Raw genomic sequence first — 27,340 nt, 5'->3', positions numbered from 1 at the left:
TCCCTGGAAGTCCTGTGGTTAAGACTTCGCCTTCCAATGCAGGGGGTGCGGGTTTGATCCCTGGTCGGGGAGCTAAGATCCCACATGCCTCCCAGCCAAAAAATTAAAACATAAAACAGAAGCAATATTGTAACGAATTCAATAAGGACTTTCAAAATGGTCCACATGAATAAAAATCTTTTAAAAAAAAAAAAAAAAGAGCTCTGCACCAAAGCAGTCCGTGCTGCTTGATCTACACTGACACCAGCCCTGGTCTCGGATTCTAGCAGGAGAAGGAGCATGTCTACTTCATTTCATTTCTAAGTGGCAGAACAATTAAAATGCTGGCGAAAAGAAAAACGGTGAATGAGGGTAATTTGAGACCTAGGAGAATGGACAGACCATGGGATTTGGGTCCCTGACAGCCCTAACACGGGTTTTATTCTTCCTGAACCAAGTGGCTTCCATGCTATGTTGTGACCATCTCAAATGGATGTGGATGATGGAGGGATCTTAGGTAAATTCTAGGGGGCTTCAGGGAATTGGATGTAGTTGTTCTGTCTCCTAGGGGCAGATAGAACATCCTCCCACATTTTCACTTTTTTTTGGAGGCTCCATAGTTTACAGAGGGAGAGAAGAGGCTGCTCGAGCTGGAGGCCTTTCCCTCTTGGAGCCTCAGTTCCATCATCTGCAGGAGAGCCTTGCTGGAGTGGGATTACTCAAAGGATCCAACGAGAAAAAATATATTTAAAGCACTTAGCCCAGTGCCAGGCACTTAGCAAGTGCTTAAAGGATAGGAGCTGAAGCTCTTGTAGCTATTTTGGACTTCCGAATTCATCTAACATAGCCACTGAGGGGAATTAAAAGCCAAAGGGTGGTCCCGTGTTCCAGGTCACACCAATCCTTGAGGAGGGGCAGAGCTGGGGTCCTGTCTCCCAGGTCTCCCCACACCACGATGCCTTTTTTCGCGGTATCCCACCGACTCTCGGGACTCATTCAGCTCAGCTGAGCTCTCGATACATCATGGTTCTCGAGCCTTCCATCTTAGTCTCCTCCAATTGAATCTTTACCCTCAACATCCACTCAATCCCTAAATCCTGTTCATGCTCCTTTCAAAATATTCTGCAAAACTTCCTTCTGCTTTCCTGCCACATGGCCACTGTAGCTGCTGTTCTGTCCAGAAGTTTCTCTCCTCCTCTTTACCAATGGCTGGCCCCTTTAAGTTTCGGCCCCCACGTCTCCTCCTTGGAGAGACCGTCCAGGACCATCACGGCTGAAAGAACGCTGCGCCCCACCCCTTCTCTCTGTCTCTGGTTTGTGGTCTGTACTGCAGTGTCCGACTCTACAATTTTCTTTCCTTTTTAATTCCATCTCCTTTCCTAAATGTAAGCTCCAAAAGGACAGAGAATACGTCGTCCTTTCTCACTGCTGGGTCTCTAGCACCTGGCACAATCCACAACCCATAGGTGCTCGGTAAACATATGTTGGGTGAATGAACGAACAAACGAACAAACTGATTCTAGAAACAGCATATTTGGTAACACCTGGATAGGACCGAGGAAAGGATTTAGACTTGCTGGGAGGGCGACCTGGACACCTGCTTGTCCCCCTTCTTGGCCTCCTAAAAGAACAGCGCGAGGCTACCCACAAAGAGAGGGACTCTTCCAAGCACGCAACCCACACAAAAGCACATCTTGCAGTTGGGGGGTGGGGGTGGGGGAATGGGCGGATAGTTGCTAATTGTGACTTCCAACTGGGCTGATCTTTCAGAAGTTCGAAAGGCTAACCTCCCTAAATCCCAGGCTGCTACTGCTGCTGGAGCTGGGGATGGAGGAGAGGAGGGGTGTGCTTGGGCGCCTCTCGGGCTGGCACGGAGAAGCCACATCTCCTCCTCCCTCCTCCCCCCAGCTCCTCTCCAAGAGAGGAAGCAATGCAGATGGAGACGAGAAATAAATATTCCTGCCTGCTCTGTGCCACTGCAGACGTTTTCCAAAATGTCTGGCTTGGACCACGAAATCAAGCCCACCCAGGAAAGGAGGCGCTCCGCAGGAGAAAGAGGGGGAAAGGGTGGCACATTTGTCAGTACTTGTCAGCTTTCTGGGGGGCAGAGCACATGGCTCAGAGTTGGCAGCCCCGCTGAGGTGGGGACATGGTAAGTGCACAGTAATACTCGAAGAATTGAATCAGAAATGGGAGCGGAGTTGAGGAGATCCTGCCAGGGTGTCGGCACCATCTCTACGCCTTTGTCCGGGGTCCCAGGACCCACAGCTGGTTCTCTCACCCTTGATTTCAAGGCTGTTTCCGCAATCCCTGCCGCTTCTGCTCTCCCCTTATACCTCCACCCCTCTCCGGGGTAATTAATACCACTGGGCTGCAGGAAGTCTTCAAAGGCCCTTTAGAATTTGGGCAGGAGCTCCGGATCCACGTGTGGAGAAGTTCCTGCCATCTCTCAGCAGAGCTCGCCTTCTCCAACACTGGAACACCAGCAGGGATGAGAACACAGGCTGCAAATGATAAGTGGGTGCTTTTGGCCTTGGGGTAGCCAAGTACGTGGGAGAAGTGTCACTAAGGAAGGGAAGTCACAGGCCCAGCGACAGCCCCGAAGTGTTCCGTGGTTATGGGGACTTCACGAGGCAGGCTGTGCGGCTGTAAAATGTCTCCGAAAAGGGAGATGAGAGGATGAGAATTTCGGCTTGAAAACTCCCGCATGGCTACGCTAGGTCTTCTTTGTTTCTAATCCTCCCGTGAGAATCTCCCTGGCCCCGTGTGCTTGATATCGCCGCCCCCCCACCCCACCCCGCTCCCACCTTTCACTAGTTCCCTTGGAAGGTCGGGAGTTAGGGTGGGCCCTTGGCGGATTGAATTCTGCTCGAGAAAGAGCAGAGGGGCTTTTCTGGTTTGCACTGGTTCGAATGCAGTGCAGTAAAAACAGTTGCTCAAAAGGAAGACTCAAAGAAAGTGGTATCTTTTGTGGGTGTCAGGGGAATGTTTTCCAGAAAAGCTGCATTTAATTCTGCCTCTTTTTACCATTTCCATGACTTCACTGAGGAACGAAAGACTTTGTAATACTCCCCGCTCATGTGCCCTGAATCCTTCTCTATGAATCTTCCCGACTCATTTGCCCATCTGCCTTCTAGTGACAGGCGATTGCCGGCTGAATCCCACTCTCTCCAGGAAGCTGTTCAGTGGTGGGGAGAAGCTGGCAGAAGACCTGGTTTCCTGTCCCCGTTCTTCCCATTGCTGTGTGACCTTAGACAGATTACTCCCCCTCTCTGTCCCTTGTGTTTTTTTGTTTGTCAAAGAAATGGGTTGGATACGTTTCCTTTCAGCTCTGACACATTACGGGTGGTTCTACCGAGTGAATCAAATAGAACTTCTATCGTCACCATCCTCTTCCCACCCCACCTTTGCCAATAAATTCCAGAGACCAAGGCCATCACACTTCCAGGATTGAGTTCAATCCTTATATTTGGGAAGGTCAGAGCTGTACATCAAAACAAGCTGGGCATGTAGATAATGTGCATACACATACAATCTAAACATTGTTTTGAATGTTTTCTGCCTACATTTCCCTTAATTCCCAGGAAATCTAACGTGTGGGTTAGGGAAAGACCAAAGTAGGGGTATATTTGGGAAGAACTTACGTGCGTGGCATGTATGTTTGCATTGTATAATAATCATCTTAGTTACCTTTTATTAGTAATAGCTGCTGTTTACTGAGGACCATGCTGAGCTCTTCCACCCTCATTATTATCCTCACAACAGCTCATCAAGGAAGATATTATCTACTCCCCACTCCTCTACAACATTGGTAGTTGACCACAATTAACACACATATACATAAACCAAAACCAAAAGGACACAACAGCATGCCTCCTACAAACCAAAATCAAAACCAAACTCAGGCGCAGAGAGGATGAGACACCTCTCTAGATCACACAGCTGGTTAAGACAGGTAATGGGATTTGAACCCGGTTCTGCTGGATTCCAAAGATGATCACGTGCTACCCCCTGGCCCGTGCTGGGCTTTGCCTTGGCATTCATTGCCTCTCTAGGAGATTCTTCGTCTCCTAGAAGAGATGTTTCAAAGACCCACAGATAGTGGGTCCTAAATTGATCGCCTTTCTTACGGCATTGTTAGAGGAAAACAGATGGTCTTAGAGCCAGCAAGAACCCCGCTATCAGAAAGGGCAAGAAAGCACACAGCTGCAGGGCCTGCCTAGCACAGAAGGATGGGAGAACTGGGCCCCTGAGGCAGTCCATTTACAGCGACCATCTCCACTGATCCCTTACCTACAGAGAACTAGGCTGGCTTCTGCCCACGACCTAACTCACTTCCATGCACATGCCCAGTTCTGGCACAGAATTAGAGCTCTCCAGAACGTGTACAGATTGGATCATCTGCTCCAGAGGTTGTGAACTCCAGTGTCCCCAAGCCCAGGCAGGTAGGGGAATGAGCGCAACAGCCAGGAGGGGGGTTCTGGCAAACACACGTACAGGGAACTGGCAAACACATGCCTGGTCTGTGGGGACTACCCGACTGAGCTCCAGTAGACTGTTGCAGTGCACACGTGCAGACCCAGGGCTGCCGACTGTTCCCTTCATGAGGAAACCCTGGGATACAGACATCTCTGAATCCTCCTGATGCTTAAATGTGGGCAACTAATTCAGTACAGAAAAGTGTACCTGACGCAGTGAGGACCAAATAAAAAGTATTTACAACCTCTATCTGACTTGTAGGTCTCCACTGGTAACCTCTAAAATTAATTTCCCTCATTTGCAGGGAACGGTAGCCGGGAAACATTCAATGGTCTCCCTGAGATAGCTAAGGTGGGCGTAGCCGGCAACCCTTTCTTTGGATACATACATATAGAGACGTACGTGTGTGTGTCTATGTACATGCTTATACACACATACATATTATATATTCACAAACTAAATAGGAATGATTTTGGATTACCTGTTGTCATGAAATGTTCTCCTTATTTCCCTGTGTTCTTATTAGACATTGGTAGTTGACTGCAATTAACAGATATTCACAAACCCAAACCAAAATGACACAACAGCTCGCCTCCCCACACCCAAACCCAAACCCCAACTAGAACAAAAACCAGGAAAGAAAGCAGCTCTTTACTTACGGTAAATGACAAAAAAGAAGAAAACAAAGTCCCCTCGTCATATCTGGATAATTTTGCCAGCACTCCTTCCAGGATTGTAACAAACTAGCAAAAGAGCAAAAAAGGAAAAAGAATGATTACTTCAAACGATGACTGTTCACAAGAAAGAGCAACATTTCCCAACCGCTTAGAGACCAGCAATGAGCCCTCGATCATTTTTAAGTTCTATTATTTGGTTCCCGTCTTTGGGGAAAGGAATAGACTGCCTTTACATAGAAATATCTGACTTATTCGGCTTTCTCTTCATTATTATGTGATTGCAAATATAGAGTGTTACAGAAGTGCAAAGTGACAAAATATTATTGAGTTGTGTATAGCATGCGATAATATTAAATGCACTTTTCAAAATCCAAAACTGTGCAAAGCAGTTTTTACGTTACATATTAGCACTACATTTAATCCAATCTATTTTTATTTGTATTTTATCAGTAATTTGGGGGAAACAGAAGTTTAGCACTGGCAAATATAAATGTCTTCCCATTCAGCATTACTTAGTTAAAATTCTATAATTCATGAGGGTGACTGAAATAGCTTTATCTGACTTTTATGTTTTATTATGACTCTCACTGCATGTGAAACTAGCGGAAAGGGGGTTTTCATGATGGCAGAATTCCTTATTACCGTTTAACTTTCTGTTCTTAAAAACCTAACTTTGTCGGGGCTGAAAAACAAAACAAATATTTCCTGCATAACCTAGTGCAACATTTAGGGACAAATTTTTTTTTTTTTTTTTGGGACAAATTCTTATTAAGGTAACAAATGGCACTTCATCACTTCATTTTCACACGCTCGCAATCATCAGAAAAATCATTCGGAGCTGCGGCTGGGTGACGTACGATCTTATTTCCTGAGAAATCCAAGTGCCCAGCGCAACTTTTTAACGTGTCGTATTTTAATGGAAACGCAGACATAACAGAGCCATGTTCACAATGAAACATTTCACCGGAAGCTGAAGGTTACCTTTGCAACCAAGAGTGTTATCATTTCTTTAACAGTTTCTTCAATTAGTTCATCTATTTTTGAATGGTATTGATGCTAAGGAACACAGAAAGACAAATATTAGCATGTTTGGGAGGTGATGGCATTGCATCCGTCGGTAATTTTTAAACAACGCAATTTATTAGTAAAACCTGGCCATGGGACCCAGTCTATTTCCACAGTCCCAGAAGCAGCTGTAAGATTCTGACTCCAGGTCTATTGATGGAGAAAGATCAGAAGCTCTTAAAACAATTAACAGGCGCATTGTTCCTCACCCAAAGCTTTTGCTGGCTTTGATACGTGTAGACACACACACACATTTACAAACAGCATGCACGGATGGCTTAAGGGCTGGTCTGGCAGTGTGCTGATGTGGGTCTTACAAAGCAAGATACCACAATGATTTAATAGAGAGGCTGAAAATTATCTTTGGGAAACTGCTGGGTGATGTGACTTAGGGAGCCACAAATTCCAAAGGGAATTTGACCAAGACACTGACTGATTTTGCAGAAACTGTTCTCAAACCATCAGGTCCTTTGGGTTACTGCCTCAGAGCTCCCGGGTTCTACCTCCAAGTGTTGACTCAGTGTGAGGGCAAAGAGTCTCTTTATCAACCCTTGTGGCAGCTACTTAGTTTCTTCATTTGTGGAGAAGCCGACCCAGGTTTAGAGCCTCTCCTGAGATGGCTGCTAAGTTTTTCAATTTCTCAAACTGCCGCTGTCACTTAAACTTAAATAGTAATGCAAAAGCCAACCCCACACCAACAAAAATCTGCTATAAATGCCAGGAAAAAAGGAAAAGCGATTTCAACAAGAGATGCTGTATGCCAGCTCCTTGATATTTATTAGATCATTTTACTATCCATTTGAATTATTCCATATTTCCTTGATAAAAAATAACAAGGCAGGGCTTCCCTGGTGGCGCAGTGGTTGAGAGTCCGCCTGCCGATGCAGGGGACACGGGTTCGTGCCCCGCTCTGGGAGGATCCCACATGCCGCGGAGCGGCTGGGCCCGTGAGCCATGGCTGCTGAGCCTGCGTGTCCGGAGCCTGTGCTCCGCAACGGGAGAGGCCACAACAGTGAGAGGCCCGCGTACCGCAAAAAAAAAAAAAAAATAACAAGGCAAACATTGATATTTGGAAAGGAAAATGCACTTACCCACTCTTTAGCAAACTTTCAGAAGGATGATTAATTAGGAATAGAAAAGAAAAAGGAACAGTGCAAATAAAAATTAGGACAAAAGGACACATGAGAAAAATAAAAATTAAACAAACCATCAAAAAGTTATGAAAACATACAGAAATAATAAGCCATAGTAATGTGGTTTGATATTCTGATAACTGGCAGTCAGAATTATTAAAAGTGACCAAAGGGATGTGAATTAGGTTAATTCACTTAAAGTCATAGGTGAATTTTGATTATAACTGGAAGACCTAGGTGAAATTCCAGTGCAAAGTTGGGAAGTCATGATGTCTAAGAAAATATAGCTCAGTTTCCTCATCTGTAAAAACAAAAAACAAAAAACAGGTAATACTACTACTACCCCAGACCAGTGAGAAGGGGCGAAGCCAGTACAAATTACTGATTTTGGAAAGGGAATGAGGCAAACTCTGTATGAAGATATTTAGCAGGTCTGTTCAATTATTATTATTATCATTATACTATTGTTATTATTATTTTAAAAAACCAGGGCTAAGTCCTTTCCCGCCAGTCCTGCTCTCAGACTCATAAATCTATTTTGAAGACGGAACTGAGGGTCTATCTACATGTGAAAACATTTTGTCAACTATAATTGCAATTCAAATATTATTATTTGTTCAAGGTCATAATGGAGAAGATAAGGGTAGGCAGAGATGAGTCATCTCATTTTAGTTTTTCCTTTTAGTTGATTAGAGGAAAATAATAAAGTGAATGGCCCATGTTGTGTAGTCCTGATAAATCAGGACCCATGTTGGTTCTACTGCTAGCTTTGTGAAAGGATTTACCAGTCAGAGCAATAAACCTCAAAGTAAATGCAAAAACTATCTGCAGAATTCTGTGCTAGAAACACAAAGAAAGATGTCAGAGCAAAAGAATTTCAGGAGTATTGATGGGGCTCCAAATTCATTTTTAGGTCTTGAGATAAGATCCAGAATCACATGCTTACTTTCCCTTCTCATGAGACTGCCTCACTCCGCTAGATTTTCTTTGGAATTGCTAGAAATGATCCACCTATATTAAATTAACTACAAGGTTTAACTAACTCCGAAAAGCTAGCTGCAGGCAAAATAATATGAAATATGAAAGGAGGAGTTTCTAACCAAGCAAAGAACATCATTGAGAAAAGAAACAATCTCTCGAAACACTTGGCTGAAATGGCAAACAAAGCCAAGAGCAATCACTCTGCACCAAGAAAGACTGAGGCTCTTTTTCTGAAGAGTTAACGATGTCATTCTTTCTCCAAAGACAAATAGGCTTTCTCTTCAGAAGTGGGGGAACCTCAAACCTTTTCATTCTCTAAGGAATCCAAACTAAAGTATAGGGAGACGTGGTGGTTTATGGGAACCTCTTCCTATCTTCAATATTCCCATGCCAAATATGGTCCCCACTACTCTCCAGGTAGTCCCACTGTCTCTCCCCTTCTCTCCAGGTGAATATTATGACCTCCACTCCTCTCCACTTTTCTTAATTTCTACTTATGAAAACAAAGTGTTCGCTATGACTATTCTGTCTGTTACTTCTGGAGGAAACTTGAGCATGTTCATCTCTATTGGTCTATTTCCTTATCTCCTCAATGGGGCTAGAATTATCCCTGTTGTGAGTGTAGAAATCATATTCACCTAACAAAGTCATGAAACCACGCATGGAAACGTGGTTTAGAGACTCAGAACTGCTATCTGGCAGAATTACTCCTACAATTACTAATTGATTAGCATGGTGGTTACATGTGTGTATACAGTTCTCTAAACTCATGTAAAATATATACACTTGATCGTATGTAAACTATAATTTGAATTAAATAGCACCTACTTTGGGATATATAGTAGGGCAGGGGAATATCTACCCTGCTTATCACGTGGCAAAGGGGTACGTATCAAAGCAGTCCCCATTCCTATTCAAGTAATTACAAAATACGTGAATTCCTTTTACCAGATTCTCCGGAGACTTATTTGATTGACCTGCTTTTCTGGAGAAACAGTAAGTACTTTGCCTTCACTCTGCTCTTTCTTGGGAGATACATTGCTCCATGCAGATGTGAAGCTCCATGAAGGGATACAAATACTACTGGGGCATCTTTTAATTACCATCCCCCTAACTAAACTATCTTGTCACAAAATTTTTTGCAGTCAGTTGAACTATCCAGTTCTATCTGCATCCTAATACGGGTACAAACAGGGATCCTTCCTGTTTTTGCATTTTCCAGTCCTCTCTGTTGGCCTTCTTAGATTGACTTGACCCTAATAATAACAACAATATTCCTAAAGTTATATTCTGGGGCACTAGATCATGACGATGATGATGGCAAGGGAACTACTAATCTTCAGTGGTGTGGAAAGTTGGGAGAGTTTACTTTTGCTTCTGATGAGCTAAGTTGCAGCAAATTCACAATCACTTCGTGAAAATTATTCCACTTGACTTCCTGTGCTGCACATTTTGCCTTGTCGTGGAACAGATTGTGTGTACGTTGTCTTTCTGTTAAGACCATCTGACCTTGGAAGTGAGATGAAAACACACTAGACCAAGTGAGAAACTATTTAATACACAATTTCCTCTCTATTGGTGCTTCACAAATTTTAATGAAAAACTAAATATTTAAGATGGAAAAGTATGGTTAACAAATGTTTCAACAGCTGCCTTTAAATAAGACTTTATCCCAGTGATGAAATTCAGGAAGTGATCTTACAATTGGAGAATATTGTATCACCTGGTCGGTATCTAGTCCAAAATACCTGAAGGGAGTTGGAATCCAGGTGGAAGCAGGTATTAGTAACTAGATCTGTAATATGAGTTTACTATCCAATATTCACAAAATGAAAACTACATAAAAACACTGGACTTCTCCCAATATCGTGATGTTTCCAGCCACCCTTGGCCAATCTCACTTTAACAATTCAGCTTTACTTTGGAGATGAACATCTCCATTCTACAAAGTGAGAAAAATTGAGAGACCATTTGCATGAGACTTCCCGATAAAGTTCTAGTCAAGGTCACAGCCACAGAGCAAGGTCCTTCAAGGAAGTATATATTTACAGACAATGATGTCTGGCTTCATTCTCACTGTTCAGTCACTTGGCATTCTAAGGTCAGAAAAGGCCTCATTTCTTGCAAGCTGGTCACTTAGGTGTCTCTGATTCAGTTACATTAAGGAGAAATGGCATAGCAGGTCTCTCTAGCATGGCTTGGGAAACTGACAGGCTTCGGCTAAGAATCATAGACTAGAATACAGTATTGGACGGGCCCTTAACAAAGATCATTTAGCCTGGACGTCTGTGCACTAGTTCTGGGAAACTTGGAAACATTTATGAGTCTCAGTTATTGTTTTCATTAAAAAAAACAAAAAAACCCAACAAAACACCTTGAATCATTTAGGGGTAAATACGTGAAGTCTTTTCTATTATATCAAATAGAACAATGTCCAGAAAGAAGTAGTTTAGCCTCAAAAATGTTACTATTTGGGAATAACCAAGACAACTTTCTAATCTTACATCCAGAAATTAGGAAGCTTTATCCCCAATTTTGACAAGCTGCATGCCTCTCAAAGGGTGTGTGTTACATGCTATTATCTCTCATTTGACAAACGACAGCAAGGTTATGAGAGTAAGTGACTTGCTCGAGGTCACATAGTTTGGTAGCTAAGGGGTAGAGTCCATGTGATGTAGTTATTAAGCCACTGGACAAGTTAGTCTAGAAAACCAAGACTTCAAGATTAAGCCAAGGGCATTCTACTCTAGCACAGAAGTAATCAGTGGTAAAGATGAGAGACAGGGTCCACTGTGACAAAATCAACTTGTTATTTCTTAGTATATATCTCTAACCACGGTCTATAGTTTGGCCTGATAAGAGATTGTATAGTGAAACTGTATGAAAGTATATATATTATATATATATATATATATATATATATATATTTTTTTTTTTTTTTTTTTTTTTCTGGGAAATGGCCTCATACACTTCCTCAGATTTTCAGTAGGGTTTCTGACAACCCCCCCTCTCCACTCCTTCACCCAACTCCTATTACTCTCCCCAAACTCCAGTTCAAAAAGAAAAGATCAGAGTGCCTAAGCTTGTTTGAAGAGACTGTTTAGCCATCTGTCCAGGCATGTAGGAGTTCTATAATTGCGGCCACCATTGAGTCAATCTGAAGAGGGACTGTAAAAGTCGCCAAGGGGGAAAGGAGGCCAATCCCTGTGTAACAACGCTTCCCTACCCTGGATGGTGTCATCCTTGTGAAACTCGGTGAAAATGGACATCTCAAGCAACTGTGAGGAGAAACAGATAAATTGGACTCCATAAAACTTAAAAAAACTTTTATGGGCTTCCCTGGTGGTGCAGTGGTTGAGAGTCCACCTGCCGATGCAGGGGACACGGGTTCGTGCCCCAGTCCAGGAAGATCCCACATGCCACGGAGCGGCTGGGCCCGTGAGCCATGGCCACTGAGCCTGCGCGTCCGGAGCCTGTGCTCCGCAACGGGAGAGCGGGAGAGGCCACAACAGTGAGAGGCCCGTGTACCGCAAAAAAAACCACAAACAAACAAAAAAAAAACAAAAAACTTTTATGCTTTAAAGAATACTACCAAGAAGGTGAAAAACAAAAACCAACCCACAGAAGGCAAGAAGATAGGTGCAAATCATACATATGATAATGGTCTAGTATCCAAAATATATAAAGAACCCTTATAACTAAACAACAAAGAACAATCCAATTTTAAAAATGAGCAAAAGATTTGAATGAACAGACATTTGTTCAAAGACATACAAGTGGTCAATAAACCCATGAAAAGATGGCCAATATCACTGCAAATCAAAACCATAATGAGATACCATTTTACACACACTAGGATGGTGATACCAAAAAAGACAGATAATAAGAAGCTTTGGCTAAGCTGTGGAGAAATAGGATTTCTCCCACATTGCTGATGGGAACGTAGAATGGTGCAGCCACTTCGCAAAAAAGTTTGGCTGTTCCTCAAAAGTTGAACACAGAGTTACCATATGACCCGATAATTTCACTCTCGGGTATATATCCAATTGCACTCTTAGGTCCACATGAACACTTGTACAGGAATGTTCAAGGCAGCTAAAAAGTAGAAGAAACTCACATGTCCATCAACTGATGACGTGATAAACAAAATGTAGTATATCCATGTAACAGAATACCAGTTAGCTATAAAAAGGAAGTGCTAATACACGCAACAACGTGGATGAATCTTGAAAACATTATGCCATGTGAAGGAAACCAGACACCAAAGGCTACACATGAGATTCCATTGATATGAAATGCTTAGCATAGGCAAATCCTCAGAGACAGCTAGAAGAGTGGTGGTTACCTAGGGCTAGGGAGGGAGGGTTGGGGAATTATTATTAATGGGTCTGAGTTTCTTTTCAGGGTGATGAAAATGTCCTACAACCGACTGTGGTGACGGTTACACAACTCTGTGAATATACTAAAAATGACGGAATCACCCGTTTTAAAAGGGTGAATTTTATGGTATGTGAATTCTATCTCAGTTTTTAAAAAGGAAGCTCAAAGGGAAAAAATTTTAAAGGATGGGACCCCGAAAAGTTTGAATTCAAAGGAATTTTAATGAACTTTAGAGATCACTAAAAACAGGGTTTTTACAGTGGGCTCTGTGAAGCCTACGAGATTGTTCCGAGTCCCCCAGAGAAGTGGGGGGGGGGTTCCTGGGGGGCAGTGTGAAGAGGAATATGGTAGCTTGGGCTCTGGGCCCCCTCTTCCTTGAATTCCTGCCCCCCATTTCAGAGCAGCTCTAATTTTATTCATTTCATATGCTGGCCTTCTTGGTAAGGTTTGAAGAATTGAGTCTACAGCTAAAAACAGCCTGAGTGAAACTAGAACAGTGCCATCATTTTACAGATGAGGAAACTGAGGTTTGAAGAGGCCGAGTGACTTGATCAGGTCCAGTCTGCAGCACAGCCAGGGCAAGAGACCCAGGGTCTAGACACCCAACCCAAGCCTTCCTCAGGAGGCTGTCCTTTGTAACTCAGCTCTTCTCCTTAACTCTTTTTGGATACTGGGGCTCCAGGCCAGAGGTTCTCAAAATGTGGTCTCCAGACCAGCCAGGAGCACCAGCATCACTGGGGAATTTGTCAGAAATGCAAATCCTTGGACCACACCCCAGACCTATCAGAAACTCGCGGGGTGGGACCCAACAATCTGGGTTTTAAGAAGCTCTCTGGATAAGTCTGATAGACCCTGAAATTTGAGAACTACTGCTCTAGATCAGTCTCATGCAGCAAATGGAGCCAGGAAAGAGAACCACTGGCACCTTGCATTTGACCCCCGGGCTTAGAACACAGCCCCTGGGGCAAGGTACCCAAAGAGAAAATCCGTCAGGGGCAGCAGCTAACAGGGATGGTTGAGGAAGCTGATTTGGAGGGGAAAGAAGGTTAGAGATGACCTTGCCAGGAAGAGAATACCACCAACCCACATTTAAAAATGGAAGGTGCCGAGAGAGAAAATAAATAACGAATAAGGAGCAAATATAATTTAGTAAAAATTCTGAGCATATAAGGCTGGTATCGTAAGATCTGATTTAGGAGCAATTTATGCCAATTGGCAACAACATGAGAGTTGCCAGAAATGTTTCTGAATTAATTCTAAATTGGTATATGAATATCTAGCTGGCTTAAGGCCATCGGAGAAAAATGATCATGATAGTCTTTAATCAAGCCCAAGTTGCTGTTTCTTTCTCCTTTACATTTTAAATACCACTTTGGAATTGGAAACTTAGCAAAGGACTAAACTTTTGGTCAGGGAAGATTCACAATCAACTCAATCTAAGGAAAATGGAAAGCCTGTGATTTCTTGGAAATTCAAAGCCTGCTGGCTGGGGACTGAGTAGCAGGGTGATCTAACATTATACATCCTGGAAGCTGCATGATACTAGGAAGAGCTCTCTCCTGCTGTCCAGATGTTCAAAGTGATAAAATGCACTTCCAGTGTGAAAATGACTTGCATTCTGGCCAACAGATCTGTTGGAGATGCCAGCCTAATAAGTAAGGTCATCAAACTTCATCTGACTTAAGGGAACTTTACGGTCACCCCAACCCCAGCCAAGAATCACTTCCAAGTGACTGGCATAGTCGTCAGCACATGCCTTAGAAATTTACTTAACAAACAGATACCAAACATTCATCTGTGGCTTAACCCACAAATGTTAGAGTATATTTCTGAAACTAGCAGACTAGTGTAGATGGAAGGAATTTGTGAAGTTTTCTTCTACATGATCAATGGAGGGGTGGAAAATCCGTAATCTTTTTTTTTTTTTTTTTTACCTCTTGGCCCATTTCCATGCTGCAAAGTTTTGTTGATTGAGCTTTGGCATCAACCATAACATTAAACATGGTGCATATTGACTGTGGGACTCGAAAATCTGTTGATCGACTGGTTTTTTGCAGCTTAACTTCAAATGCAATCCTGGTTCTATTAAAACAAAGTAGGAAAAGACCAATTCAGCATCCAGATGGCAGCAGGTGGAGGAGACATTTTCCGAGAGGTCAGTGAAAAAGAAAATTGAAGGCTGTAACCAGTTTCAATCGACAATGACTTCACATGTGTTCTTTTGAAAATGACTTTCCCAGCTAAGGAAGGCCTATTCACAGAGACAGCCATGTAAACCCTTCCTTTCTCTGCAGTTCATGGAACACCTGTAGCTTGGCGTATTTCTGTCTATAGTTGACATGCTATGGAGAACCCTAATTGCACGAGAATGAATGAATGAACAAAAACCCAATTATAGCATTATAGCATATATAAGTTCTCTCATATTGGCAACCGACTACCTTGAATCACTTCATTAAAAAAACAGCAAAACCCCTCCCCAAAAAAGCTTCTAAACTTCAAAAACTTCATGGGGGGAAATATCTTAAATTACACTTATTGTTTTGTTTGTTTGTTTTTTTTTTTCCTTTCTGGTTTTGAAAGAGTGACGTTAAAAAAAAAAAAAATCCAACAAGCTTATTATATTGCTTTAAAGACTACAAAAATAAGATGGCTCCCTTCGGGGAGGAGAGTGAAATTAGGAGGAGTGGTCCCAGGGGGCTTCCACTATGTTTGTTTGTGTGTTTTTGCAACGTCAGTGTATTATTTTGTAATAAGAACATGTTATTTTTATAAGTGAAAATATCATAATATACTTACCATTTCAAGAATCGTACAACAGTGGAAACGTAAGGTGACATAATTTTGACACAGGCCAAATTATGATCCCATCAAGGTGCTAACTGCACACAGGAAAACCCTAGTCCGACATGGACAGCTGGTAATACAGGGGTAAGATTTAATCCTTGATATCAGCATTGTAAAGGGGACCAGTTAGATTTTAAAAGGTTTCAAAGAAGTGGGTCACGTCATGACATGTCTTTAAAGAAAAGTACCTGGTTAGTAAGTGGTTTTATTAAAGCTCCTTTCGACCAGGGCATCTTTTCAGCATTGTTCACAGTCAGGTTCTGGAGATCATGCAGCCACCAGGAAAGCACTGCTTTAAGAGGTATTTGTAGCAGTTTTCTAACAGTGCATAGGGAGGACCACACAGCTAGTTAGCTCAGGAAAGGATGCCAGCTTGCTAACACACCCTGGGTGCAGGCAGGGAAGCCAAGTATAATTTCTAAGGTTGGAAGCCCAGTTCTTAAAAAAAAAAAAAAACTTAAAAAAAAAAAAAAACCTCTTAAAACACTCCTATATATTATATGATCATGTTAAAGATAAATGATCTTGGCTTCCAAAGACTCGGTGCACTGAAGAAGCTTTCTAATCAAGATGATCATTTTAAGCTACGTTGAAAATACATCACTTTCTGGTTTTGTGAAAAGGGGGCCTGATGGGGCCTGACTTGGACAGGTCCCTGTGCTGATCTTCTGAGGTTTGTGTGCCAGTTCCGGCCCAATTTGAGAAATGGAAATGCTAAATCACTCCCTTACAATGAAGCAATCGTCTTCTGTTTTCACAGGAGAGCTGTTCATAGCCCTTGGAGTGTGCGGCTGTGAAAAGAGGAAGCTGAATGCAAAATTAATATGACAGATAGGCTCCATGGGAAGGAAAAGCCAAGAATGGAGAGGTCACTTAATCCACTGACTCTCTGAGGGCAGTTAGGGTGCCTTATTTTGTGTGGAGCACAGGACCTGACACAGACTAGACCAGCGGCACCATCAGGTCCATCAAATGAATGATTTCAATTGCTGAGAAACTTGGAAATGAGTGCCTGGTTGACTTTTGGGCATTGCATATTTACATCTATGCAATAACACCCTTGCCCTTCTAGAACAAGGCCCTTTTATTCTGTCCCAAAGAGGAAAGCAAATGTTCCAGGCTCTACTAATGTAGATTCTATGTCTTACAACATCCAAGGACTTCTTCACATTTTACCTTCTGAATCTGGAGGTTTGGGGATGACATTTGCCCCTATGTTTGGCCTGATCTGCTTTTATCTGGGGCCTCAGCTGAAAGGGACATGGGGGTATTTATGTGTCCAGTGCCAGGTGTACATGTGCAGCTGGTCAACTTCTGTTCACAAAAGGTTACTTAACAGCCACTATGTGCCAGGCATGAGGCGGGGGCCCGGGGAGGGAGAGGAGTTCAAAATGAACAAGATACACTCCCTGCCTTTCAGTAGCTCACACTCTTGGAGGTGGCTGATCCATAAAGACACGTGGTCAGGGGAATTCCCTGGTGGTCCAGTGGTTAGGACTCCGAGCTTTCACTGCCGAGGGCACGGTGGGTTCGATCCCTGGTCAGGGAGCTAAGCCCCTGCACACCAAGGCATGTGGTAAGGGAGAAAACAGAGTCACTATCGACCTTGCACATCCCTATGTCTTCCCTTGTCCTCCCAGCATCTCCTTATTTCTTCCTCCCTACTCAGAAGCCTGGCTTTTCAGAGAAGGGCATACATGTCTTTCTGTACGACTGCGTACCCAGATCAGAAGCTAGTAAGGGTTCTTTCTACTGCGTTGTAGCCGCTAGTACAGATGAAGGGAGAACTTTTCACCACAGGGAAACTGCCCTGCAAGAAGTTTTTGGTGGGATGGTTTGGCAATAGGGAAAGGCTTACTTTTCCTAAAACTGATATAGACCAGGTAGGAAATGGTGGAATTCAAAACCCTAAGGAAAGATTTTGACCTTTGGTTTGAGAAATAGGCCTGCCTTTGCTTCTAAAACTGGGAAGAAAAGAGCAAAACACAACATCTGAATCACCAGGATTTTAAGCTTCCAGAGGTGCCATCGGACACCTGCCCAGATTCCCCACAGCATGTGGCTCCTTTACCAATTCCTGCCGAGATGCTCCCCTACCTGGGCTGTGCAGGTCTCTTGCCCTTTTGGTTTCCAGTTTTGATGCTATTACTTCTCTTTTCTTCTTCCAAGATACAAAATAATGAACTCAGTTCACTCTCAGCCAAACCCAGCCCCCATCACACACAACTGATCCATCAACTAAACTCTACAACATCTGGAGATCCAGAGTCGTCTGTGCTGCTTGGGGGATTTCGGGTGTTTTTGAATATGAGGAAAAATAATGGAACCGTTACGAACTGGAAAGGGAACTTGGATGTGTGTCTGGGGATAGACAGGGTGATGATAATGATGTCAAATCAGACGTATTTCATTTCTGCCTCTGATATTCAGAAATAGATACTCCATGAGGGAAGGGATGCGATCTCCCATCCTTTCTGGTGTGCCAAGAACTTAGCACTGCGCCTGGCATACAGGAGAAGCCCCAACAATTTTTGTTGAGTGGATGTGTACTGTCCTCATTTTCTTCTTCTTTCTCAGGGAAGTCTACTTAGAAAGGTCAGATGCAGCATTCCCACCTCAATCCTATATGCCATGGTGACAACCCAGGCCATGTGTAGGAAATCAAAATGCACATTTAATGTGCCATGCCCCTTTGTTGCTAGCTAGTTAGATTTTAGGCAAGACAACTCATGGTTGGCAAATGGTACATGCTCAGTTCATATACCCAGAGTGAATGATGTCGTGGAGGTCCTGCCCACATTGCTGGAAAGTCAAGAGATGCCTGCTACCTGTACTGAACACGCTGGCTCTAGAACCGTAGGTGCTTCTCTTTCTTCCAGCCAGCTATCCACCCATGCATACGCTCAGATATTTAACAAATATATACTAACTAAATATTTTATGCCAGACACTTACGGGTATTGGGGCTACAGAGACAAGAAGGACACTTTCCTCATGGAGCTAAATGAAAAAACTGGCAGCCATATTCTGTGCCATCTTTTGCTGGGTCTGGGACAGACGTGGGGAAGGTGAATAGAAGCTACAGTGAGGTGGTCACCACTCCAGCTGACTTTGACAAACAATCACCTTCTCCAAAACACTCCAAATTACGGCCAATTGTAAGAGTGGGAGCCCTCACCTTTCCCCGAGTCAGTGCCCAGCGGGGAAGGGGTGCGGAAACCTGTCCGGCCACCTATGCTCACCTTCTGACACAAGATTCAATCATGTCACTTGCCATCAGCTTTAGCCGTTGTTCCAGGTGCTTTCCAAACTCTTCTTCAGGCCAGTGCAAGTCCCGAATGAAGGTCTGAAGGGCATCAAGTTTCCAGAACAGATCTTCGGAAGTGCCTGATCCGTTACTGGCAGGATAAAAATTTGAAAACAAGGGTCACCCACTGGCCTAGGGTTCTGCAAAAGCCGACACAAGAACAGTTGGGGGCTAGAAGGCTTAAGGCAAACAGTGGCTTCAACATACAAAACGACGCATGTTGGCGGTGGAGGTGGGGGCGATCTCCACCGGCAGATTTTGAGTTTTACCATACGTGACTTCGTGGGCTTTGTTCGGCCAATTATTCCAGACCAGTGAGAAGTCTGAGGAAGGTGCTGCCCCATAACTAGAACAAGGTATGGTAAAAATCAGCCTTCTTTTAATAACCACATTAACACATGTGATGATTCAGATGAAGGCCACGAACCAGAGGGAGAAGTAGGTCTCAACGGATAATAACTACATGGCAACATGCAGTTATTAGAATTCAGGGTTTCATGCATTTCCCCGGCTGCCCTCCGGAGCGGAGACCTCTTGGATACTGCACAAGACTTTGGTTTGTAAAAGGACAGTGCTAACAAAGTGGTGAGCGAGGACCCGCTTTCTCTCTTGAAGGGCTGGAAGGAAACTGGGGTGACTCACGTCAAGCCGAGTCCACCTGGATACCTTGAATCCAAGATTCTCGTTCAGTTTGGTTATCAGTCCAATTTGCACAGACCAGCCCGTTGCATAGGCAGCCCCAGGACAAGGTGGGTTGTGGGGGGAGGTGAGTGGACAAGGGATATTTGCAAAGCTTTAGGGCTCAAAACCTGAGCTCTTGTACCGTTGCACCATCTTACCCAGTCCTCTGTACAGATGGAGAAATTGGTCTTGATTCCTTTCTGTACAATGATGTCTAAGAAACTTTTACCTGGGGCATCGACGGAAAGCCCACGTACAGGAAATGCTCCACCTCTCACCCTCTTGCCCTTCCCTGGCTGGCTTTCTCTTTTGTAAGAATCCCATCGGCAGCTCTGTGGGGTGGCCACCTCCCACCCCCTTCCTCGCATACCACTAATGCTAACACGGCAATTTATAAAACGTCCAACATACCATGCATTACCACTTGTTCTGACATCGTCTATAGAAACAGATGAGAGTGGGTGTTTCTATTGTGACAGATGCCAGCTGCATTGAATTAATGCTTCAGAGAGAGAAATATAGCTAGTGCATAAAGGCATACACAGCTACTGCAGGGGGATGGGGGTAGGAGAAGACTCCCAACATGCCGGGAGGGAGCCCACGGCCTGGACCAACAGGGTAACGCTTTCAAGGACAGACCAGTCTGAGGTCAGTACGTAGATGTATCTGACACGAAGGAGCAGGTAACATGGAAACACGTCCTTAAAATGAAAGGTGGCAGAGGAGAAAACTGAAAAGATATAGAATCAGGCATTTCCTGGTGGGTGATTGAGAATCTACGCCTTCTTTTCAGATACGGTGGTAGGCACTGTTCAAAAGTGGGGGAATGCACTGTTTCTCCGTAAAAGTTCAGCCTTCCCCCCATCCCATCCTATGCCTGGGAAAAGAAACCCCAACTTTGCCTAGTCGAAACCCCGTTTTGGAACTGCATGGTTGTATGTTTTAAATCATTAAGTACATATGAATGCAATAATTGGTATTTATTACAACAACATTTTGACACCCATCTGGTTTCAGAGTTACAAAAAATTCTTCTAGGGTTTTTTTTTTCTTTTTCTTTGAAGAGCTTATTATTAAGTTTTGACATGAGGAAAAGAATATTTTCTTTTTATTTTTAAGATAAACTGTTAATGTTAAGGCAATAGCACCAAGATTATTTTGATTGTTGAGCAGTTACCAAAATGTGTTCTCACTCATGTCTTAATTAATTGAATGGAGACCATTGTCTGCTTTATTACAATGTCTTGATTCATATCTTTTCAAAAACAATGTCACAGAGCATGCACAGAAGGAGGTAAGAGAAGCTTTTGGATATTTATTTGTTAATTTTTAACAGATACTACCTAATCTAACTTTTCATATAGTCATCTTAGCATGAATATGATTTATGGGCTTGTTTTTGAAGGTTTTTTTTTTTCCAGATACAAATTTTGGAGGTTTTTATTTGTCTTTAAAAGAAAATCAGACTGACCAGACGGTTTCACTGTGAACTTGTGAGCAAATATGGGTTTTGAAAAATATTAGGTAGCTGTGGAGAAGCCCAGTAGAGCAGTCATTTTCAAGTTCTGTTCTCTACCTGGGTTACTGCAGAAATAAAAACGTGGAGGGCCATCTTGACAAATGTGATTTTGAGATTTCAAAACATCACTGCCAGTTTCAGATCATTTTTTATTCCTTTGATAATAACACTTCCCTTTGAAAATGTGCCAATTTATTCTTTCAAGAAAAAGCTTATCTGGCCTATAATTAGCTGTGGTCTAAGAAAAGGATCAAAGGAGGGTATAGAATTGCTAAACCTTCTTTCACGTATTAAATCATGCGTGTGGTTCTAATTTAATTTCCCTGAGGTAGGATTTCGGGGTGCTGGATCTTCTACTTGAGAAGGAAAGAAGGAGAGAGGATTCATTTCCTAAGCTAGAAGAAATGGCTTCTCAACCTCCACCCTCCAAACTGCTGGTTTTAAAGGGGTGACCTGACCTCCAAGGAAAACAAACCCCATACATCGCTGGCATTTGTATGGATGAGTGTCGAGAGTGGCCCTACACTGAGACCACAGATGATACGGCTGCCGCCAAATTTAACTGCAGTGCATTCGCAAATGTAGACATCTCCTTGCTACCTAGATCTCAACGCTCCAAACTGTATTATGACCTTGGAATGTACCTTTACATAACATTTATGTTACCAGGGCTTGATCCATTCAGAAATTTTCATTTAGCCCTGAACATACTGTTACTATATCCTGCCATTTGCTGACACCAGAAATATGGTTTAAACAGTCTATAGGAATTTTTTATTAAGGAGAAAAAAAAAAAAAAAAAAGCCCAAACCAGCTTCTAGGTAGGTGTGCTTTCCTCTTTGATTTGGATCAAGCCAGAAATGACCGGCTGGCCCAGCAAAGAGGTTTCCTGGACTATTTTTGGATGACTGACTCCTAAAGTCATGTCACCTGCATTAAAAATGAAATTAAAAAATATATGGGAAGAAGCCTTTTGCAAAGGAATTCAGGAAGTGAAACATAGTCCTCAAACGTTCAGTGGGCGTAAGACGATTTGTGAGTGCTGTATATATAGCAAACGTCTTACAAACACGCTGCATGCCAGAAATAAACAATATTGTCTCTGTATGATCAGCAAAATATGTCTAATTATCCATCTCCATCTCCGTTATATAGGATGTATAGAAATAAACAATACATATCCATGCCAAGATCACTTAAATTTAAATTAGATCTAATGTGAACTGAATACACACTCAGAATCATATATAGCAGCCATCCATGACGGTGCCGAAAAAGTAGGCATTTGTGGGATGCCTAGAGGGATGTTAACTGGTAGGTTTGGTACTTTGGGAAGGTTCACATTGGGTAGGTTCACATTGGGTAGATTACTGGTTAAACTCCTGTGGAAGAAACAGACAGAAAGAAAAAAATACCATCACAGTGACAATGCAGATGTGGTAGAAGCACACAACAGTTGTAAATAAATTGGCTAAGTCCACAGCAAGACGACAACGAAAACTTAAGCGACACGTTTCAGAAAGCAGCTTACGGATGGGGAGCTGTGGTGTGGCTCAGTGTTCAGAGAGAAATGATAAAAGTTAATGGGAAAAAAAATTAACCACAGAGCGACTGAAAAGCGTGGACACTCATGGACACCTGTATACAATGATCATGTTATTTCAATGCCTTTGTGAGGGGCCTTCAGTTTCCAAATCCACTGCCACAAGGGTCTAGACCTTGTCTCATACAAAGAACTTGAAGTTCATGGAATTCTTGGCGTTGCTGTGGCTAGGGCTGCCGTGAAGTAGCTGGGACTAATAGAAAGGGTGGAACACTTTGATTTTTTCTTTTATTTACAAATTAGTTTTGATGGAGGCACATTTCTTAAGTCAGAGAGTAGATACGAGGTGTAGCAGGAAATTTACCCAATTGAACGTATACATAATGGCAATGGACAGAAATGGAGTTCTTTCCGACCGCTACTTCTGAAGACAGGTGTACGTGCAATGGAGCATCAGAGTTGACGGCGAAGATGAAGGAATTGTATCAAAAAGAATGAATAGCTTTGCATAATTTTATAGAACACTTAAAGAAAATGGAAACATCCCCTCCCGAACTAAGTCCAATTAAAGTGGAGAAAGGTTTACACTCAAAAAAAGGAAAAGAAAAGAATCCCAACTTCAGCTCATATAGTGAATTCTCTGACCACAAGTGGATTTAAAATGAGGCCTTCTGTTACAAGTAATTACCCTTGAAAGTGAGACAGAGACTGTGAGAAAGGGTGGCAAGGGCTTCTGGGGGGTGATGGTGATGTTCTGTTTCTTGATCTGTGGGATTGTTACATGGATGTGTTCAGCTTGTGAATATTAATCAAGTTTTGTATTTTCTGTAAAAAGTTAAAATGTAAGTTAAAAATTATAAACAGTTAAAGATTGTGACCTCGTATCAGGTTTTGTTTTTTGAACAAAGATCGATCAACTGATGTGATGAAAGAGAGATGGATGGCTTTATGGGTAAAGAGAGAAAATAAAGCAAAACAAAAACCTCAGAGAGTATCAACCACATCTCTTTGGAGGGACTGTGTCATATACTGCTCAACCAGCTAGCACCTCGTGATTCTGTAGTGGCATTTCAAGGGTGTTCCATCCAGCCAAAGTCACTGGCACAGTGGAGCCCAGCCTAACTCTGCATCTGAGAGGAGCCTTCCTGTTTAAGTGTAGTTGACAGCATTTTGGCAAAGAAGTAGAGGTTTTCTTTTTGGATCTTGCAGAAGAGCAAGTTTTGCCAAAGCAGCTCTGCCCCGGGCAAGCTGTATTTGACTAACACAGCTCTTGCAAAGGCTGGAGCTGCCTCTGGGCTTGCTCAGGGGGGGCAAGTCTCCTGATACACCCGAAATTTGGACTCTAGAAATAGTCTGGACACCTGTCTCTCTCTAGAAATGAGCTACCCTTTCATGATGGGAATATAGCCCCGGCTGGTGGATGGAAAAACCTAGAATGCAAAATCGCCAACCTGGCGTTCTCTTCCTTAAGGGAAACAGGTGTCTCACAGGTTCATCCTTTACACTTCACAGTTGGGGAAAGCCAATTACACTTCCCTACTTGGGAGGAAAGGGCGCTCTCGTGGGAACACTCAAGAGAAGATTAGCTAAAAGCTGACTATTAAGTGGAAGGGAAAATGGAACTTTTCCTTCCCTGTTTCTCTGTTTAACTGGGGAATCTGCCTTTGAATCCAGTCCCTGGTGGTTCTCAGTCTTAAACACTGCTATGGAACAAAACCGTTGGCGATTTCCACTGAGACACGTGTAAGCCTATATAAGCAAATGTGATCATTAAATGATACACACACTGAATATTGATCAAGGAATTAGGAGGTCTTTCGAGATGGCAGCCTGGAAAGTTAAAACGTCAATTCTGAGTGAATTAAAAGTAGCTAGGAATGAATAACATACAAATGTATGCAAAAGCAACTTTAAACATATTAGCGGTTGGTGGGCACCCAAATTAGGAATGAGCTTCGTTTTAAACATCAAAACTTAAAAAACGTACTTATATTAATCAAAACATATTGTATTTGTGAAATATGACATTTTGGCTGGACGGCTGCACTGCACTTATAGAAACACTGCCTTCCCGTGACACAGTATCATGATCTGCTTTTAAAAGGCTGAAGAAACATGCTTGATATTTCTGCTCTTAGCAAAATAATAGTGTATTACTAATGTTATTAATAAATCATTTGGCTATTAATAACATATTAATAACCAGAGAGACAATTCCAAGCATTATATGTAAAAAGGGGGAATTTTCCTGTAGCACTCCTGAAGCTGCTGATGGATATAACAAATTATTACTTTAGAGGGTCCTTTAACAACTACCTAAAAACAGCATGCGTATCTGTGAAAATCATAAGTGGATACCTCTGGATAGCGTAAGAAGTGTAAATTGCAATCCTAACAACGGATACATGTTAAAAATTAGACTCATTCATTTTGGGGACTGCTGAAAAAGGGTAGCTCCCATTCATATCAAAGGACCCATCCCTGGAGCACTGGATTAAAAAATTCTCATCTGCTCTCTCTCTCACATAGATGAAAGGTACAAATGTGTGCATGTCTCATCATTTCTACGGATGTCAGAGTCATTCCTTCCAGGATTAATTCTACTAAGGTTCGGTCTCTGTGCAGAGAGGATATGGTTGGGTCTTTTCTCAAAGTCTTCTGCTTCGGATTTATGGATGGGGCTAGATTTAAGACACAGAATGCCTTCCACTTTATGAGCCTTTTGTTGCATGAATATATGTGGTACATCTTGTCTTCTCTTGGTGCTCTGAACACTAAAACCTCTTTCCTGGCTTACTCTTAGGTCTAATCCCTACTTAGGGGCATGGGGCACTCTTTGATATCTTTCTAGAGTTTAGAGGGGTGTTTCTCAAGCTTTTATTTCCTACCACCACCAGATCCCCCAACTGCCTTCCCCATGAAACTTTAATACCACCAGTATACTGTATATCTGCTTATGTACTGTATATAGACCTGTGCTTTATACATATACACAACAAGAGGAAGTTTTTTTTGTTGCACACCCTCCTCCGCTGCCCCCCCCCCCCCCAAGAACCAATTTCCATCATCTTTGGGAGCTGTAAGTCTCCTGTTCAGAATGCGTGACCTAGTGGACAAAGTTCTAAACTTCACGGGATTTTAGAACCTCCCAACCGTCTCTCCAACCTTATAGCTTGTCTCCTTTATAATCCGTGCTGGCCCAAACCAAACATTCACTGTTTCTACTGCCTACCCTACTTTCCGCCCCCAATTTTACTTTTGCTCATGTTCTCTCCCAACATCCCTACCCCTTCTGAAATACTCTCCAAGCTACGTCCTTTATGACTCCTCAGTGGAGGTTCCTTCCCTTCTACTTATGCTCTCATAACTCTTCCTTATGTTCTTTGTACACTGGTAAATATTTGAAGTCATTTTTCTTGTGTGCATGTTGCACAGACCCAACCAGACTGAAATCCCCGATCAGGGGATTGTATCTTTTGCTTCCTTCTCCCCATAGTTTTCCTGTGGTACTCTTACAATTTTCAGCCTGTATGGGTTTCTTAATAAATGTCAGCTAATCAATAAATATTTACTGAACACCCGTCCCAGGCCTTGCTCTAGGTGTTAGGGAGGCAGTGCTGATTAAATGCATATATGAAGTGAATACAGAAAATCACATTTCCTAGGATGTTAGTATTGGAAAGTCTTGGGTATTCAAAGTTCCTGTTTTACAAAGGAGGCTACTGAGGCTCAGGAAGGTCATCTGACTTGCCCAAGGTCACTCAGCAAATTACTGGCAGAGTTAAGAATTCTGACTCCTTGTCTAATACTTGTCTATTTCATACCAGGCCACCTACTGTATTGCTAAAGTTTCCTTGGTCTGACATTATCATTAAGATATTGACAGCTTTGAGAATCTGGGAAAAGACGTTGTTTCGAAAATACTTTTCACATGTCTGTCTCAGGCAGAGAGAGAGAAAGTGCACTTTGAGAAATGAGAAACCCAAGGTTTTCAGTGTGCATATATCAAGAAGCAGTGTTTTTAGTTCTGTAATTCAGAATCATCCTGACCTCAAATGGGCAACAGTGAAGCGTGGATTCCTTGTGCCTGGAAGTGTTTAAGTAGAGACTAAGAGACAAGCTGTCAAGAAAAGAGTAGTGCAGAGGGGTTTCTAGACTTGGCAAGCTTTGGATTAGACGCTTTCTAAGTTTTCTTCCACATAGAAGGTCAGGATGACTAGATGAGCAACAAACCAACTCTAAAGAGCTGGTAGAAGTGTGGTCCGTCTCTTAGGTAGGACCAAAAGCTCATATTCAGGGCTGCTGGGAGGGTTCTGAACAACCTGCCCAGCTGTGGGTGGTGGCGCTATGACGTGTCCTCATGGACCCCCGGAGAAGGCCATGGGGTCCAGCCTGGGTTTGCCCTCGAGAGGCTGACTATCTTCAGCTGTGGTTACAAGCTACGGGATGACATTTTCCACCAATGCCTATCATGACCATCATGATCTGGCTTAACGGAAACAGAGACGCAGCTTCCCTTTTCTCTCCTCAGAGATGGAAGGCCACCCTCCTAGAGAAATAAGCAATAAGGACTCACATTTTACCCTTTCTATCAAATAACTTCAGTTGTATCAAACCGAAATGATGATGATATCTCTAGTTTCTTTCATAGGACCATATTTTGAAATAAGAAAATCTGAACAATACAGAATATTTAAAATCTGCTTTTAGCTACTTCGATATATTGGTAGCATTTCCTTGTCAGAGTTC

At 42.7% G+C, this 27,340-nt stretch overlaps 1 protein-coding gene across 2 annotated transcripts in view; it reads right to left on the bottom strand.

Moving 5' to 3' along the window:
* The window catches only part of CADPS (calcium dependent secretion activator), a 478,794-nt gene that overhangs the window by 64,397 nt on the left and 387,057 nt on the right, over positions 1 to 27,340 (bottom strand). For both annotated transcript variants that reach the window (XM_032650169.1, XM_032650170.1), the window contains 4 exons: positions 18,784 to 18,939; positions 14,629 to 14,776; positions 6,117 to 6,191; positions 5,118 to 5,201 (listed from right to left, as the gene is read on the bottom strand). In XM_032650169.1, coding sequence (XP_032506060.1) covers positions 5,118 to 5,201; positions 6,117 to 6,191; positions 14,629 to 14,776; positions 18,784 to 18,939 — 463 coding nt within the window. The remainder of the gene's footprint in view (positions 1 to 5,117; positions 5,202 to 6,116; positions 6,192 to 14,628; positions 14,777 to 18,783; positions 18,940 to 27,340) is intronic.

The sequence above is a fragment of the Phocoena sinus genome, chromosome 11 (assembly GCF_008692025.1).
Source record: "Phocoena sinus isolate mPhoSin1 chromosome 11, mPhoSin1.pri, whole genome shotgun sequence".
Lineage (NCBI taxonomy): Eukaryota > Metazoa > Chordata > Mammalia > Artiodactyla > Phocoenidae > Phocoena > Phocoena sinus.
The sequence above is the reverse complement of the archived record's forward strand: the minus strand, read 5'-3'. Positions and strand labels throughout refer to the sequence as shown.